This window comes from Oncorhynchus mykiss, chromosome 32, assembly GCF_013265735.2.
Source record: "Oncorhynchus mykiss isolate Arlee chromosome 32, USDA_OmykA_1.1, whole genome shotgun sequence".
In the NCBI taxonomy this organism is placed as follows: Eukaryota; Metazoa; Chordata; class Actinopteri; order Salmoniformes; family Salmonidae; genus Oncorhynchus; species Oncorhynchus mykiss.
Genome location: NC_050572.1, coordinates 25,044,784 through 25,063,592, shown reverse-complemented (window position 1 = coordinate 25,063,592; position 18,809 = coordinate 25,044,784). Strand labels below are relative to the sequence as shown.

The window sequence follows — 18,809 nt, the reverse complement described above, 5'->3', positions numbered from 1 at the left end:
TATTTTGAAACAAGTAATTTTTTTCATTTAATTTCACCAACATATTTTGTGTATATCCATTATATGTCCATTATATGAAATCCAAATATAAATCCATTTAAATTACAGGTTGTAATGCAACAAAATAGGAAAAATGCCAAGGGGGATGATTACTGTTGCAAAGCACTGTAAATACTGGAGGCTGAGACAGGAGGGGTTGGGAATCATCCTCACTATAGTTCACTATCTCATTCTTGAAGGATGTATTTTTTATTTTTTTAATGTAACTAGGCAAGTCAGTTAAGAACCAATTCTTATTTACAATGACGGCCTACACCGGCCAAACCCGGACGACGCTGGGCCAATTGAGGGATTCCCAATCACGGCTGGTTGTGATAACCTGGATTTGAACCAGGGTGTCTGTAGTGACACCTCTAGCACTGAGATGCAGTGCCTTAGACTGCTGCACCACTCGGGAGCCCCAAAGAAGGGGTGACTTTCATTCTCTCAGTCTTAAGTGTAGAGATGTTCGTGATGAAATCTTAAGTTTTGGTGTGTTATCCCCCAGTCTGAGCTGTAGGGAAGACTTTTTTACGTTCTGTATTGTAGAAGTCTCTTCCTGGTGGAACCATGGTGGTGTGAATGGTTTGGCTGTTCTCAGTCTTTGACCTGGTTGTGTATATGAGATACAGTTTGCTCATGGTTGTGGTGGGTTGGTTGGTTTGGGGTCATTTGTGGAAGTTGGTCTCCATCTCCCACAGTTTTCCTAATAGTTACATTCAAAAGCACTAAATAATAACGTGCGGGGAATTCGACTGCAAAAGTGTAGCCTGAGTCACAGTACAAACAGATCTGGCACTCATGCTAGCAAAGGTGTTAATTAATGAAGGTTTCAGATTCTGTCATGTGATGGCATGGGCATTATTTTGGTGAGCTCAGTATTCCTCAATGAGATAAACACAAACACATCTCGTGAGTGTTGTCCCTAGGGTCCAGGAGCACTTGTCGAACACACTGTAGTTGTTTTAGGATGCCCTCAGGACACAGCCGAGATCAAGAGCCAGAACTGCCATCTCAAACCATCAGCCAAGGAAAGGATTAGCTCCTAGTTCTCTTTAAACGAGAGGCAGCCTTTAATGGGTGCAGCCTGGAGACTGATAATGTGGTTATGTGAATTAGTGCCCAACTAGATTGGTAAACAATGACATACTATGTCCATATCTCTGCTTAATACATGTTTCTATACAGTATCACTATTTGACTGTCAGATGGTGTATATTTCAATTAAACAGACCAAATTCATCAGATCAACTCTTTTAGTAATATTCAGGCATCTTTCTTCCCTCAACTGTACTCTTACATTGTCAAACTGATCCTGTAAGACAATTTGCATGTCACTGCAAGGCATGTTACAAGACTATTGACTAATTAACTCACTCAAATATAGTACAAGTCTTCTGTTTAATGCCAAAAGACAGCTAAGCAAGCCTTAAATATTTTAATAAATGTATGAGAAATTATATTCTCCATACCAGGCAGAGGAATCAATGAGCAAGTGTAAAGATATAGGTAGACTCCCCTCTCTCTTCCACTACTACACTCCCTTAAAAAGAGACTGTCCATGTGACAAGGCAAGGATTCTTACAAACCATGGGTCCTGTCAAAGCACCATTGGATGTAGAAGAGGTACATTTATCCCAAAAATGTTTAATCACAAGGGAAGAGGCAGTCGTTCAGCCCCTCAAACTCAACTCTGAACTTCAAAGCATTTTTTCATTGTTCCCCTCTAATCAGGAACTGATTTAGACCTGGGACACCAGGTGGGTGCAATTAAATATCAGAAAACCAGCAAGCTCTGGACCTCTTAAAGAGTTGAATACCCTCGCCCTAAGCAACTTGATAAGACATTACAATTGCTTTCTACTAGAACTAACAACAAACAACAATGGTGACAAATGGTACTCAAATTTATTATTAAAATCAATGGCTGTTTCATTTCAAAAAGGTTGTCAAAGGGAGGAATTACTAAAAACAACATTACAAGTTACAGTTTAAGGTACAACAGATTAGGTGGTCAAATAAAGACATTTTTCTGTGGGCATCACGTTACGCGTCTCAACGCTCTACAGCAGACCCTGTCTCTTCAGATCCTCGTAGGTCTTCTTGTTGACCACGTTTCCACTGGAGTCCTCGTACTCCTCCTCTGTATCCGGTTGCCAACGCTCTGATGACTTCTGGGACTTCAGCTTTGACCACACTGGGTTAAAAATACACATTAGTATTATCATCCATCATGATCCAGTACATGGACTGAAAGACCAGTCTTGTTATTTTTACCCCCCCCCCCCCCCCCCCCCCATTTCATGATATCTAATTGGTAGTTAGTCTTATCCCATCTCTGCAATTCCCGTACAGACTCGGGATAGGTGAAGCAACACTGCTTCTTGAAACACTGCTCACTTAACCCGGAAGCCAGCTTAACCCGGAAGCCAGCGACCAAAGTCAGCTTGCAGGTGCCAGGATGGCCACAGGAAGTTACAAGTGCGCAATTGGACAAGGAAATCCCATCCGGCCAAACCCTCCCCTAACCCAGACGACGCTGGGCCAATTGTGTGCCGCCTCCCGGTCACGGCCGGCCGTGACGAACCCGGGTCTTTAGTGATGCCTCAAGCACTGCAGTGCCTCAGACCACTGCGCCACTCGGGAGGCCGTGACCAGTCATTCTTCATTCTTTATTTAACCAGTAAAGACCTTTGCGGTCAGAAACTTTTTTGCGAGGGCAATCTGGATGCACAACTACACTGACCAATATTTATTGGTCTGGTAACACTTTTTTTCTCTAACATGATTCTATTCAAGCCAAATAACAATACTCATTCTTTTCACTTGTCATCTGCCTCAGCCTCTATCTGGGCTTTAACAGAACTACTTACGAGAGACAGCGTCCTCGATCTGGGTGACGTTGGCAAAGTGAGCAGTGTTGGGGATTCCCAGGCAGCGCATGCCATGGGCGTGACGCCACTCCTGGGGGGTGGGCAAGACAACATATTAGCTAGAAACAATGTTAGCGGGGAACAGAATTAGTACACTTTCTAAAATCGAATCCTCTTCAGTTTCACTCATTATGCACATAAAAAAAATGAAAGGAGGGCATTGATATAACAATGTAATAACCCAGTATGATATTGTAATGACATAAGCTAATAATTATGAGAAATTTGAACATACTGCAAAGTGCCTCTGGAAGGCCTTGGGTCCCCTGTATGTGTAGTTTCCACAGATCTCACAGTTATAGTTGATGTTCAGCCCATGGAGTTTATACAGCCAGTATGGAATGGGCTAGAACAGATAAACAAGGTTAGCGTGGTGGCATGCAACCGCTGTACAATAAAGTCTGAATAAATAATACCTCTTTTATTTGATTGCCATTGCAGAACTTTTTCACAGCTAGTACACGTCTGATGTATGGAAGGAGGTCCTGACCTTTCCATCCCAGCCGAGAGGCAGGTTCTTGGGGTTGTAGATGATCTCGTTGTCCTCATCTTCACTCTCACTCTCACTGAGCTGCTCCTCTTCTTCATCCTCTCTCTCCTCTCCTGTCCGGGCCTGCTTCCTCTGCACGTTCTCATGGGTCAGCTGCCTCTGCTCCTACAGTGCCATAGACAATCAGATGGAACTGTGAACAGGTGTTTGTGTGGATTATTGGGAGTAACACACACCTATAGAATGGCCGGAACTAACCATTTTATAAAGGCCTATTTCAAAAGTCGTCCTCACAACTACTGACATTGATTAAATACGATGGTGAAAATATTTAAGAGTCATCATCCTTGGCAGCTTTTACATACCCCCAGGATTTCCACATACTCATAAATCTGAGACTCCAGGAAGGCGATTTCTTTGTTACGCTCCGTGTCTCTGCAGAGAGATTAGATTGGTCAATAACAGGGCTACATCATGCCACCAGGTGCAGAAAAACACAACAATGCAAATGTTTAACTGACGATCACATACTTCTTGGGTCCTTTGGACTTGGGGTTTTTGGCGAATAGGGAGGGATCCAGAGATTCCAGAGATTTGCCTTTGGTGCTAAACAGCCTCTGGGCTCTCTCCTCCAGGGTTCTGTGGGGTCACACACATTTAGCCACATACACCCATTTAGCAACCTTTCATCTGACACACCCAATCCGATATTAAATTCGTCATTACTAGGGCTGTGGCGGTCACGAAATTTCAGCCGCCAGTGATTGTCAATCAAATAACTGTCTGTCTCACGGTAATTGACCATTAATTAACAAACACATTCAGCATCTTCTGGCTTCCACACACAGCCTACAAGCCACTGATGCGGACCTTTGGAACATCTACATTTTAATAAGTCTAATAAATCTATGTAATATGTCCTATACCTTCACAATAAATCCATTACTTATTTTAGACAGGTATGAAGCAAAAGCAGTCTATTTCAGAAGAAAATAGCAGCATACTCTGAGTTGTCCTTATGTTAGGTCCTGATCTGGCTATGCCAAATGGCTGTGGGCTACACTAGTTCATTTAGCAGACAAGATTTGCTTAGAATTCCGTGGCATTTTATAGTATGAAGAATACAATTTAACAAAGCTGAATAAAATAGAAAGGATATTTTCGCCGAACGATTTGAGGGAGTGAGCACATGCGGCTATTCTGTGTTGAGCGGTTAACAAAAATAGGTACTCCTATATGCTCAATGTAAAGTTATTAATATAACTTTAATTGTTCTACAAACGCTGGGCTATATGTTTAGATTTGTAATAAATGGTAAGGCTGCATAATGAAAAGCAATTCACTTGAAAAGAGGCATGAGCTCTGCTTTGTTTTTTGCACAGGCTGTACACACGGTCAGTCTCATTCACAATTTGAGAAGCACTTGATAATGTGTCGAATTTCCCGGCAGCATCCCCTTTGCGTGGCCATAATGCACTCTAAAATATTACATGCCTAGTGCTGCCTGCTCCGAAGCACCTCTCACTCACATGTTCTGGTCTTTCTCACAGGCTACAAGTGAAGACAGGGGTGCAAGTTGAAGATATTAGAAGAAATGTCCACATTTACTTTTCCTGAGTCAACAAGATGAGTAGGCCTGACGGCAGCCTAGTGGTTAAAGCGTTGTGCCAGTAACAGAAAGGTTGCTGGATCTAATCCCTGAGCTGACAAGGTAAAAATCTGTTGTTCTGACTCTGAGCAAGAAGGTTAACCCACTGTTCCCCGGGCGTCAAAGACGTGGATGTCGATTAAGGCAGCCCCGCGCACCTCTCTGATTCAGAGGGATTGGGTTAAATGCAGAAGACACATTACAGTTGTACAACCGACTAGGTATCCCCCTTTCCCTAACAAACAGCAAAAGCACTAGCTTATGTCAATCTACTATCCCCTATAGTACTAAAGTTGACCTATTCGGTGCGAGAAATAAATATGCCAAACATAGTCGGACAGTTGTGGGATGTGAGAGATCAAATTAATACAACCACTAACATCAAACTTTTTTTACGCAAATGTGGCTGACGTAACAGATCAGAACGATTTAGCTTAAAATGTTAAACTATTTATTAGAGTGTTGGACTAGTCACCGAAAGGTAGCAAGATCAAATCCCCGAGCTGACAAGGTAAAAAATCTGTTGTTCTGCCCCTCAACAAGACAGTCAACTTCTCTAGGGTAGGGGGCAGCATTGGGAATTTTGGATGAAAAGCATGCCCAAATGAAAATGCCTGCTACTCAGCCATAAAAGCTAGAATATGCATATAATTAGTAGATTTGGATAGAAAACACTCTGAAGTTTCTAAAACTGTTTGAATGATGTCTGAGTATAACAGAACTAATATGACAGGCAAAAACCCAAGAAAAAAATCCAACCAGGAAGTGGGAAATCTGAGGTTTGTAGTTATTCAACTCTTGGCCTATCGAATACAGTGTCTATGGGGTCATATTGCACTTCCTAAGGCTTCCACTAGATGTCACCAGTCTTTAGAACCTTGTTTGATGCTTCTACTGTGAAATGGGGGCAAATGAGAGGCGAATGAGTCAGAGGTCTGCAGAGAGCCACGAGTTCAGTCTCACGCGAGCTCTGTTCCATTGCAATTCTGAAGACAAAGGTAATCTCCGGTTGGAACATTATTTAAGATTTATGTTAAAAACATCCTAAAGATTGATTCTATACTTCGTTTGACATGTTTCTACGGACTGTAGCGGAACTTCTTGTCTTCTCCTAGTGATTGCATGTCGTGAGTTTGGATTGTGTACTGAACGCGCAAAAAACAATGAGGTATTTGGACATAAATGGACATTATCGAACAAATAAAACATTTACTGTGGAACTGGGATTCCTGGTAGTGCATTCTGATGAAGATCAAAGGGAATACTTCTAATGCTACTTCTGACTTCTGTTGACGACACAACATGGCGGATATCTGTTTGGGTTGTTTTGGTCTCTGAACGCTGTTCTCAGATTATAGCATGGTGTGCTTTTTTCGTAAAGTTCTTTTGAAATCTGACACAGCGGTTGCATTAAGGAGAAGTCTCTTTAATTCTGTGAATAACACTTGTATCTTTTATCAATGTTTATTATGAGTATTTTTGTAAATTCATGTGACTCTCTGCAAAATCACTGGATGTTTTGAAAGCAAAACATTACTGAACGTAACGCGCCAATGTAAACTCTGATTTTTGGATATAAATATGCACTTTACCGAACAAAACATACATGTATTGTGTAACATATGAGTTATGAGTGTCATCTGATGAAGATCAAAGGTTAGTGATTCATTTTCTCTATTTCTGCTTTTTGTGACTCCTCTCTTTGGCTGGAAAAATGGCTGGGTTTTTCCGTGACTTGGCTCTGACCTAACAATCATTTGGTTTGCTTTCGTCGTAAAGCCTTTTTGAAATCAACACTGTGGCTGGATTTACAACAAGTGTATCTTGGTGTATGGTGTAAATGGTGTATGGTGTATGGTGTAATGATGTAATGGTGTATGGTGTAAATGGTGTAAAATACATGTATGTTTGAGGAATTTTAATTATGGGATTTCTGTTGTTTTGAATTTGGCGCCCTGCAGTTTCACTGGCTGTTGACGAGGTGGACCGCTACCGTCCCACATACCCTAGAGAGGTTAACCCAGTGTTCCTAGGCCGTCATTGAAAACAAGAATTTGTTCTTAACTGACTTGCCTAGTTAAATAAAAGGTCAAATAAAACATGTTTTATTTTATTTTTTTAAACATGCACTTAGACTGCCTTCGTGACCAGCAGGGTGGCGGTAATACGGTCTCAACAGCCCTAATCATTACACCGTCTACATATACTCATAGTGTACAGATAGATTTGATATGACATTATTCCAGTTACTGTTATAACATTGCAATTACAATACTGTTATTATTATATTCCAGATTGATTGCATGTCCATAGACGACCGCCCAGCCACAAAAGAGCATGTTAATTGCTTACCCTCCACATTTCAGGCCCAGGGCCATAAGGGCAGACTTCAACCTGTCCAGACCAAGGGAAGCCAACTCCTCCCAAGAGGAGAAAGCAGAAAGGTCCAGGTGGGCTCCTGCATGGGTCAGAGCACTGCTCGTCTCTTTCTATAAGAGAATTTAAAAAATAATAATAAATTAAAAACACCCATCTAGACCATCACACTACTGTCGCTATAGTAGACGTCCTCCCCATCTTGGACACTCACTGGCCAGCCAGGGAAGGTCCCCATCTCCCACTTCTTCTCAAACTCTCCCAGGATCTTGCCGTAGAGATCATTCTGGTCAAGCAGAGGTTTGACTCTCTCTGTATAGTCCTGAAGGTACTCCAGTAGCATCTCTAAGTACCTGTTATAACATAACACAGGTGTCACACAACCTGATGGAAAAACAAACAAATTCAAAAGGTACTACAATTATATAGGAATAACATTTATACTGAACAAAAATATGAATACAACATCAAGTGTTGGTTCCATGTTTCATGAGCTGAAATAACAGATCCCAGAAATGTTCCAGACGCACAAAAAGCATATTTCACTCGTTGTGCATAAATTTGATTACATAGTGAGTGAGCATTTTTCCTTTGCCAAGATAATCCATCCACCTGATAAGTGTGACATATCATGAAGCTGATTAAACAGCATGATTATTACACAGGTGCGCCTTGTGCTGGGACAATAAAAGGCCACTAAAAATGTGCAGTTGTGTCACACAACACCACAGATGTGTCAAGTTGAAGGAGCGTGCAATTGGCATGCTGACTGCAGGAATGGCCACCAGAACTGTTGCCAGACAATTAAATGTTAATTTCTCGACCATAAGCCGCCTCCACTGTCATTTAACCCAACCGTGCCAGCCCAGGACCTCCACATCCAGCATCTTCACCTATGGGATGGTCTGAGACAAACCACCTGAACAGCTGATGAAACCAAGTTTGTACACCTGAAGAATTTCTGCACAAACTGTCAGGGAAGCTCATCTGTGTCCTCGTCATCCTCACCAGGGTCTTCACATGACTGCAGTTCAGCGTCGTAACCGACTTCAGTGTGCAAACGCTCACCTTCGATGGCCACTGGCACGCTGGAGAAGTGTTCTTCATTGATAAATCCTGGTTTCAACTGTACTGGGCAGATGGCAGACAGCTTGTATTGCGTCGTGTGGGCAAGCGTTTTGCTGATATCAACGTTGTGAACTGAGTGCTCCATGGTGGTATGTATGGGCAGGCATAAGCTACGGACAACAAACACAATTCCATTTTATCAATGGCAATTTAAATACACAGAGATACCATGGCAAGATCCAGAGGCCGATTGTTGTGCCATTCATCTGCCACCATCACCTCATGTTTCAGCATGATAATGCACGGGCCCCATGTCGCAAGGATCGGTACATAATTCCTGTAAGCTGAAAAGGTCCCAGTTCTTCCATGGCCTGCATACTCACCAGACATGTCACTTATTGAGCATGTTTGGGATGCTCTGGATTTACGTGTACAACAGCGTGTTCCAGTTCCCGCAAATATCCAGCAACTTCACACAGCCATTGAAGAGGAGTGGGACAACATTCCACAATCAACACCCTGATCAACTCTATGGGAAGGAGAAGAGTCACACTGCATGAGGCAAATGGTGGTCATACCAGATACTGAGTGGTTTTCTGATCCACACCCCTACTTTAAAAAATATATATCTGTGACCAACAGAGGCATATCTGTATTCCCAGTCATGTGAAATCCATAGATTAAGGCCTAATTAATTTATTTCAATTTACCGATTTCCTTATATGAAATGTAACTCAGTAAAATCAGTGAAATTGTTGCATGTTGTGTTTAGTATAGTACATTCGCAAAGAAAAGATCTGCATGATAAAAACAGTTAGCTATGTTTACTTTTTGTATTCAGCGTTCTTTCTGTCTTTGGAGATATCAAACAACTGGTCAAATGAGGACAGGTAGCTGATGTACTCCAGTTTCTGAAACAGAGAGGCCAGAAGGTTTTAGTATAGTTTTACAATAGACTATGAAGATTATGGTGGATATGGAGAGTGGGCACCTTACCTCGGCCCCTTTTAGGTTGACAAACTTCCGATAGCAGTCATGGAGATCCAGGTAGCGTCCGTAGGCCTCCTCATCACTGAATTCCACCATGTCTGGGGAAAGACCACATAAATCATTACATTAATACCTACACTGAGAGTCCGACATGGATACCATCACCATAGTGTATACGCTCACTCTGTGTTTCTTCAGTTGGGTTCTCTCTAGCCTTGACCAGCTCGTCAAACTCCATGGACATCGGCACACATATCTGAAACAACAATAACATACAGATTTAGCCACAGCAGGAGACATGATAAACCCGGATGAAGGTTGGTTGACCCAAACTTTTGTTCAAGATTTGGTTTAAGACATTTATTGTGGAACATGCAATAACACAAGGACCTTTTTCCTTTCATGCACGTGGAACTGTAGAATTACATACAGAATCCATAGACATATAGAATTATAATAGTAATTTAAAAAAGGGGAATCTGCAATGGTGTATCTATTGGAAATATAAATTAATTACATAACCCCATTGGTTCTTGAAGAATAACTTAAAAATGCCTCATGCGCTTAGCTTAACTGTCATACCCCACCAGAAGCCAAAATATAAGCTTGTTTTACTCCATTGTTTGTAAACAAAAAACACTGTAGAGTACAACCTCCAGGGCCTAAAATTAACACCCGCCAAATGTGGATAGGTTTTGGCATTGGCGGGTGTCCATTTCACCCGCCACATTGGCTCCACAGTGCAAGCATATCACTTGCACTTGACTAAAAATAGCCAAGTATGATCACATTCACAGTAAAATAAATGCAGGAGTAGCTGTTTAAAATATTTCTTCCATTTCATTTCATAGCTGGTAAATTAAAACACACAGTCAAATAACCCTGTATAGCCTATTCCACCCCGCGCTGCAACACTGCCTGGCTCGGAGCTGTGCTCAAGTGACGAGCCGAGTGAAAAAAACTATTTTTTAGAAGCGCTGCGCACAGGCATAAAAGTTGGTTTAATTTACTTGAAAACAACATCTACTGAAGTGAGACTTTGTCTTTGTGTTTCTTGGCTATTTACATTGTTTAGTCCACAAACTAGGTTTTTCTACTGCTAGGGAAGAGAAGACAACGCTTCTACTACCAGTGGTAGAAAAAGTACCCAATTGTCATACTTGAGTAAAAGTAAAGATACCTTAATAGAAAATGACTCAAGTAAAAGTCACCCAATCTCACATGCAAACATGACTCGAGTCACATTACCACTGTAACCTCCTGCCCTTAAATGGGCGGGTGAACATGTCTCGTGATATTTTTATTTAAAACATGTAATTAAACAATGTACATTGTTTACAATTTAGTCATTTATCAGACGCTCTTATCCAGAGCGACTTAAAGCTAGTGCATTCTTCTTAAGATAGCTAGGTGGGACAACCACATATCACAGGCAGAGAAAGTACATTTTTCCTCAATAAAGCAGCTATCCGTAGAGTCAGAGCTAGAAAGGGGGAGGGGGAAAGTCAAGTGAAAGTGCTGGTTCACATTTAATTTTTAGTTGTTGAGGGGGACTATTTAAGATACTGTTTGAAGAGGTAGGGTTTCAGATGTTTTCAGAAGATGGGCAGGGACTCTGCTGTCCTAGCTTCAGGGGGAAGCTGGTTCCATCATTGAGGTGCCAGGACAGAGAAGAGCATGGACTTGGCTTAGTGGGTGATGCCCTCCCGTAGGGTTGGGAGGGACAAGAGACCTGAGGTGGCAGAAAGGACTGCTTGGGTTGAGGTGTAGGGTTTGCGCATAGCCGTAAGGTCGGGAGGGACAGTTCCTCTTGCTGTTCGGTAGGTTAGCACCATGGTTTTGTAGTGGATGTGAGCTTTGACCGGAATCCAGTGGAGTGTGTGGAGGGGGGTGACAGAGAAGTTGGGAAGGTTGAAAACCATGCGGGCTGCAGCATTCTGGATAAGTTGCATGGGTTTGATGGCACAAGCGGCGAGCCCGGGCCAACAGCAAGTTGCAGTAGTCCAGGCGGGAGAGGATAAGTGCCTGTATTCTGTTTGTGTGTACCAAATTACTTCTTACTAGTAATACAATTATTGTTTTAGAAACATTACAAAGTATGCTTATCAATTTTTGTTGTTTTGTTGGTGTAATTGCAGCAGGAAAAACATATTTTGGTTGGTAAATAATCTAAGTGGCTGCTAGATTTTTAAATCTACCTGCTACTGTGACTGGTTTACCAAAATGTACATGTTATGCCCCAATAGCCTCAAAATATATTTCAAACCATACTTGATATCATGGATGGTCAGTCTAAACTCTATGAATTTGAGAGTGGTTACATTTCTCCTGCCCCATCCCCTCAGCTCTTTACCAAAACAATGGCAGATCTGTGTCTAGAACTACATATTGTAGTTTTGAGAACCTTCTCAACAGAGAAGATATACTTCTGGCATGACTTCTTCAGTTTATAGCTAGGACAGACAGGAAGCAGCTGACAAAATTACCTCATTAGGATGCTTCCTGTGGAACTCCTTGATCTGTTTAAGTCTGTTGTAGAACTCTGCAAACTCATTTGGTCCTGATATGGCATTCAGTTCATCCTTCCTCATACTGTAGAAAGAGAACACAACAATATTACACCTCTGATTTACTCCACATAGCAAGGCTAATCATGCATGAGAGCTTGAAACATTACACACACTTACCCATCTTTGTCTTCATATGCTTCCCTGACAGTTGAACTCACGTCCATGTATCTCTGAAAGGACGACGAAGCTTGTCATTTAAAAAAAACTGTCATATCATTCATGTCCTTGGCAAGGTAAATAAGTAGGCTAACTGTTAGCCACAAGACAAGTTAATATGAAAATACAGGTGCAACTTGATGTTTCAATATCACAGAATACTCACATCCAACATTGCTCTTGTTCGATGGTCTGAGTTTATTTGTTCGCGTAACTGTTTGAGAAGAAACATGCATAAATATTAGTTAGCTGGCAGAGACAGAAACGGGACCAAACTCCATCCCATTGGGTTGTATTTACTAGTTAGCACTACTAGTGTTAGCTAGTTGGATAGCAAGTTAGCCAAATAGCTAATGCAACTAACGTTAGCTGGCTGACAATACAATTGTTGCCAGCTAAATTGTAACTGATACAATTGTTAGTTGACCACAAATAAACAAAATAGTCGACCACAAATAAACAAAATAATAACACATAAGCTACTATCCTCATCAATAACGTTAGCTCATAAGAATTTGTTTAATGCTATAACATTGATTTGCTTTGACTTTGGATCAATTAACTTCATTAGCATTAAATAGCATTATCATTGATGCAACACATACCGTGGTTTTCTTATGCATCATTTCCTTTGTTTTGGCATCCAACAGCCTTTCCTTCTCCTCATGGTAGCGACGTTGTTGTTCTAAAATCGTCTCCATTGTTATTTCCTTAACCACAAATTACAGAAATAAGACGGACTTGAACAATGAATGCCATAAAACTTGGCCTACGTTGATTTTCAATGGCGCATGTTGCGATAGAGAGGAAGTAGTTTCATGGTTTATACACCGCGTGAGGAGACATCGTTCCCATAACTTTGGTTCCGCCACGCTCGGTGAATTTCTGAGTATGGAAGAGATTGTCCGTTTTCTTCTCCTGTTTTTTTTTGTGAGTAATGTATTTGAAACCTTTTCACTGTGAAAATGAATATTTTCAATATGCTTGTATGCTTGTATGCATAGCCGCATGTTTGGGTGCTGCATATTTTTTTTGTTTTTTTGTGTGTTTTCAGGCGGGGGTGCTAAAACATATGTTCGCCTTATATCGGTCCGCTAAAACAGTACTAATAAAAGCTCAGCGCACTACTTTTGTGAGAATAATTTTTTAATTCAGGTTTTTCAGGGGGTGCTGCAGCTTGTCTGATTTGAAGATGATGGTAATGTGTACTTTTCTTGAACTTTGCAAATACAGAAAAAGTAGACGGAAAAATGCCCTAATATAGCAAAAGGACAGTAACCTATTCATGATATATTGTTAGGTTTTACCGTTATTCCTCTACAGCCAATGCTTGTTACCCCATTAGAACAGCGCAATATACACACACTTGGTTGCGCGTACTCGTGTACCCACTGTGTAAGAAAAAAAGGAGAGCGCGCGCTCAGAGGCGGTCCGGTTGTCTCATTCTCTCACAGCCAGAGCGGATAACGAAAGCGGAGACCAAGATCGAATAGAACGGTCGAGCAACACACGGGATATAGCCTACTTCAGGTGTTGATAGAACATTGTTTGCGTCGACCGTCTGTGCGTCAACTATTTGGAAGGTAATCTCTTTCTGAAACATTGTAACAACTGCACATTGAAAGTAATGTTTAAAGACCCCGGAGAAGAACAATATCCTCATATGGGGGGGCGGTGTCTTTGGTTTCTAGATGACACTTCTTGATGTGGGCACTAAAAAGCTTCTCAGCTAATATTTCACTCATGCTGCTGCGAACGATTTGTTTTGTGTGGCAGCGTATCTTTAGGCAATGAGGGAACACGAGGGTTCTCCTATTACTGTTGGGGTGTTCATTTTTAGGCCTCCTCAATTGCGTGGGATGCACGCGATGTGAGGGCTGCTCCCCCAGCAGTAGACCTACTGGCTCAGTTATTGTGACAGCCCCGCGTGACAACAGGGATTATTTACACAACAAAAGAAAAATGTGCTCATCCTTATCTGTTGTTGTATGAATGACTGTGAGACCAATGCAGCACGGGATTCGTTACTTTTCAGCTGTTTTTCTCATCACCGGTCCTTTTCAAAAGGAGAACACTGAAAGTGTTTAAAGAGCCGATGACCTGGGAGAAGAACGATATCCTCATTTGGGGGGTTGCATTGATGGTGTTATGTTATTGTTACATGTATGTGCTTGAAGGTCTTTGATAGCCAAATCTCACAGTATTTCAATTGATCATAAGTATTTAACTTTTCAAATAGATATGATTCATAGAGTAGAATCAATCAAATAGAACAGAAACATAATGTTTCCTAGAAGATCATGCATTGTTATTGTATGCTTAGCCTATTAACAACACTCATCAGTTGCCTCAGGAGAAATCACCAATCACTGCATCAAGAGAAAAATGTGTTAATGCATGTCAATGAATGTTGCCCAACGGATTCTGAGTGTTCATGACCAAAGTGTGTGTGGTGTAGCTGCACTTTGCGTTGATTGAAGATCTGCTGTCTGTCGTCATGCTCTTTCTGGAATGTGATGCTCATTTCAGCAACCATCTGCTCCTTTACAGTAGCCCTACACACACTGCACACACACACACACACACACTGCACACAACCCCCATTTACTCAAACAACTACTTCTCATTCTGTGAATGTTTAAAATGCACAGCTTCACCTTGAAGGCTCATATGGTATGTTGGGAAATTACATTTCCTCAATGCGACCTTGTAGAAGGAGCTTTGATTATAGAGGCTGTAGTGTGAGCTGGTCTGTGGGGACATGGAACCTGCCTGCCTTACTATAATGACCTTTAAAAGACCTGAGACCTAGGAGGGGAACAGTATTTAATTCTGTTGGCTGTGGCTGGCTGGCTGGCCGTCTCTGGTGGTTTGGTTTTTAATACTGTACTTCTAACAGAATAGCCACTGACTGAAAGACAACCACCGAACCAATAGGATTCAAACCTTTGATTGCTATATATTTAGTCAGGCGATAAGACTGCTTTGTAAGGTGTCTAGGGAAACCCCAAACCTTTGACTTATCTGTGTGTTTGTGTGTGTGTGCCCCCGAATGCATGTGTGTCCCAGTGCCAGGATGTCCAGTGAGGTGCAGCCCAGCTCGAGGCCAGAAGACAGTCCCAACACAAGTGGAGGCAGCTGGGACGCGGAGCAGAGAGAGGTGGCCCCTCCGGGTCAGGAGCAGGGTCAGGAGCGAGATCAGACAACGCCCAAGAAGAAAGAGGCCAAGATATCCAGCAAGACCGCTGCCAAGCTCTCCACCAGCGCCAAGAGGTATAGCTGCAATTCTCTCTATTCTATTCTGTCCATGTAGGTTGTGTAAGGAAGTGTCCTTAATGGTCTTATTCAAAAGTACTTCATAAACAGTATAATACGGAGATGATATTGACTCAGATGCACCTTGAAGCAGTGGATTTATTATAACCATCAATGGGTTAGTATGAAATTCAATGGTCTGTGGGACATTAGAGAAAAACAAAGTGTTTGTGTCACAGAGAGAGAGCCCATGGATGCGTGAACATGAACAAGGGAGGCCTGCATGTTCTGTAATTAGTCCATTTCCCCATGGATTCCCTCGTTCATTTTCTCATTTATACCTCCCTCCATCCTCTCTTAACAGCCTGCAGCCTCACCAGGTAAAGTTTGCCACTTCAGGAGAAAATACTGTAGATGAAATTACAGAGCGTACTGTGCATTCAAGCCTAGGAACGACTTACTCCATAACCGTGGTGATTGTATTACAGTTATACAGCCCCTTGCAGAAAGACGTATTTTCCCACTGCACAATGATTTACCCTCAGTCTCCTCTCATCATGAACCAGAGAGTTTATTATCAATACAAGCACACAGAGGAGATGAGGGGATCTGCTGTCGTTTGTTCTGCCATCGCTCACTCGCTCTTTGAGGTGTGGTGCCTACCTGTCAGCACTCCTTCTGTGTGTGTCCGTGTGTGTGTGTGTTTGTGTATGTATGTGTGCACATTCCTCCATGGCGTGACATTTGGAGGGGAACGAGGGAATGAGTTGACAGCGACAGGGATGACAGGTTAAATTAACAAAATGACCACCTTTGGTTCTCTCCCGCTCTGAGCCGTGGTGGTGGCGGTGGTGGTAGGGGTGGTGAGCGGAGGTGTGCCATTTCAACTGATGTTGTGACGCTTCCCTGTCTCCTGATATTGGAAGGCTGCTTGTTGTTGTCCTCCCCCATGGCTGCAGCTGACTATTTGTATAGCTCATCTAGCAGATGTAAATATTGTTTTGAAAGTATATTTTTTAATTGTAATTTTTTTTATATTTATTATTTTTTGTGAATTTTTAAACCATATTTATATGTTCATATGTTTTTTTGGGGGGGGTTTATTATTATTATTTTTTATATCTATTTTATTTATTTTTTAAACATTTTTATCTTTATTTAACTAGGCAAGTCAGTTAATAACAAATTCTTATTTACAATGACATATAGTAACAACAGTTGTTGCGAGCATTGTGCATAGATGATTTAGGGCCAGGGGCCACATGAAACATCTCAGACTAGGATCAGTTTTGCGTTTTAGATCATAATGAATCAAATTGTTATGGACAGGGAGGACCTAATTTACATCATCACCCCTACTCTGAGACGCTTTATACATTCGGAACTAGGCTTATATCTCAAAATCTTTAGGTTTATGATTATTCATGAGAGTAGCAGGGGTTTGAAGCAAAATTATTTTCCAATCGTTTAGTAAACAGAACCATTTTTGTTGTTGTTCTGTTCCACTGTTTCGACCAGGAAAATAAATATCTGAACCAGTTCAAACACCAAAAAAGTAAGTTATGTTTTATATAGTTCCTTTCGGCTCCTTTTTAAACCTCTGAAATCAACATTAAATTACTTCACCAATCAGTGCAGATAGAGCAGCAAGCTATAGTTAGTTGTTTACATGCATTGGACAGACAAGTGTAGAGCGCGAGGTGCGACTGAAATTTTGCGGGTGGGTGGAAAGCGAGAGAGGGTGGAGGAGGAGGCTTGAAGCACTGGGCATCTTGTTATGACATGCATTATCTGAATTAGGCCCACAGAATTATACCTACGGAGGAGCGACTTCTATGAGGAAACTTTGAATGTCTTTGAACTTCCAAGAAAGAGTTGGATTAATGTGGGACCAATTAAAAATCTCTCTCCCTAATTTCTGAATCACGCTTGTAACGTTGGTAGGCTACAGTAGCTTATGCTTCGGAGGGGTAGGTAGCCTATACATGCACACACACTGCTAAAGATTTTCAGCTGGCAGGCAGACACTGGAATACGTTTCTGAGTGACAGAGAGAGTACTTTGCATAGGCACTTCGTTGTGTTTTTTTGTGGCACTGGGGAAAAAAAATCCAGGAATGTAAAAGAACAGTATTAACCTGTTCCCATGCTCTTAAAATAACAGTTCTGTTCCGGAACAGTATAGATCACTTTTGTTCCCAGTTCTCATTCTTTTCTGTTTTTTGGTTTTGTTCCCTGAACCAGTTCCAAACCCTGGAGAGTAGCTTGTTGTCAGGGTTGTCTCAGTGTGAGTGGAATATTGCAGCCTTAATGGACGGTGAAGTCATTGATTGTAAAAAATAAAATAAAAACAGCACCTGGCTGTTAGAATCCTCAGAGCAAATCATTAGCATAGTTATGTAATGAGCAGTGCTGTGTACAACAGTGTAATTTGAACCCTATCTTGATCCCGTCTACTCACTAAACTAAACCTTTATTTAGTCTAGCTGTTAGCTGTGGAAAGGATTCCAACATGTAGGGAGAGAGGAAGGGGGGAGAAAGTAAGAGAGAGGGAAGGATAGAAAGAGGGAGGGGAGAGTAGGGGACGAGAGAGAGAGAGAGAGACTAAATCAGTCAGATTTATTCCACCCTGAGTCATTAAAATCCTCATCTCAATATCAGATTCATAGTTGATTTGTCCAGAAAGCAAATATGACTATTTTACACAGCAAGGCCTGTCTGTAGTCAATGTCAATTTGCACAGGCCCACGAAACAAGATGAGAAATTCAACAGTGCGTCCCTATATTGATATAGCTTGACAGGATGTATTCCTGTATTCAATCACAATGCTAGGAGCTCATTAGGAAATCAATAAGTTATTCAATGTGTAGACAGGATTTTTACAACACACCGGCTAGCTAGTATGTCGCGTGTGTCTGTGTGGGTTTAGCATTACGTAGATATAATCTGTATGTGATGTTTGTGTGTAATGTATATAAAGTGTGTGTGTAATGTGTGTTCCTCCTCATTCCCCAGGATTCAGAAGGAGCTGGCTGAGATAACCTTGGACCCGCCACCTAACTGCAGGTAGGAGCTTGTTCATTGTCTGTTTTATGACTGTCTGTACTTCAGTGTGTGTACAGTGCCTTCGGAACATATTCAGACCCCTTGACTTTTTCCACATTTTGTTAGGTTACAGCCTTATTCTAAAATAGATGAAATAATTTTTTCCCTCATCAATCGACACACAATACCTCACAATGAGAGTCTTTATGTTCCTTTTGGCAAACTCCAAGCAGGCTGTC

The 18,809-nt window shown here is 41.6% G+C and overlaps 2 protein-coding genes across 3 annotated transcripts in view; one reads left to right on the top strand and one right to left on the bottom strand.

The window, feature by feature from the left end:
- Nucleotides 1-1,928: 1,928 nt before the first annotated feature.
- On the bottom strand, nt 1,929-13,298 carry LOC110488162 (splicing factor 3A subunit 3). The gene is made up of 15 exons (XM_021560251.2): nt 12,876-13,298; nt 12,437-12,484; nt 12,232-12,284; nt 12,031-12,136; nt 9,728-9,800; nt 9,551-9,642; nt 9,383-9,465; nt 7,701-7,839; nt 7,463-7,599; nt 3,994-4,101; nt 3,828-3,897; nt 3,463-3,627; nt 3,208-3,318; nt 2,913-3,003; nt 1,929-2,236 (listed from the first exon to the last, which is right to left on the bottom strand). Exons 1-15 carry the CDS (start codon nt 12,969-12,971, stop codon nt 2,103-2,105), a joined length of 1,506 nt encoding a protein of 501 aa, XP_021415926.1. The 5' UTR covers nt 12,972-13,298; the 3' UTR covers nt 1,929-2,102.
- Nucleotides 13,156-18,809, top strand: part of LOC110488159 (ubiquitin-conjugating enzyme E2 E2-like) — an 81,592-nt gene continuing 75,938 nt past the window's right edge. Inside the window, exons 1-3 of one of the 2 annotated variants that reach the window (XM_036971431.1) lie at nt 13,156-13,200; nt 15,340-15,543; nt 18,541-18,591. In XM_036971431.1, coding sequence (XP_036827326.1) covers nt 15,347-15,543; nt 18,541-18,591 — 248 coding nt within the window. In that variant the 5' untranslated portion in view covers nt 13,156-13,200; nt 15,340-15,346. Of the gene's footprint in view, nt 13,201-13,695; nt 13,854-15,339; nt 15,544-18,540; nt 18,592-18,809 lie in introns of those variants that run through there. The other variant, XM_036971430.1, reaches the window with a different exon arrangement.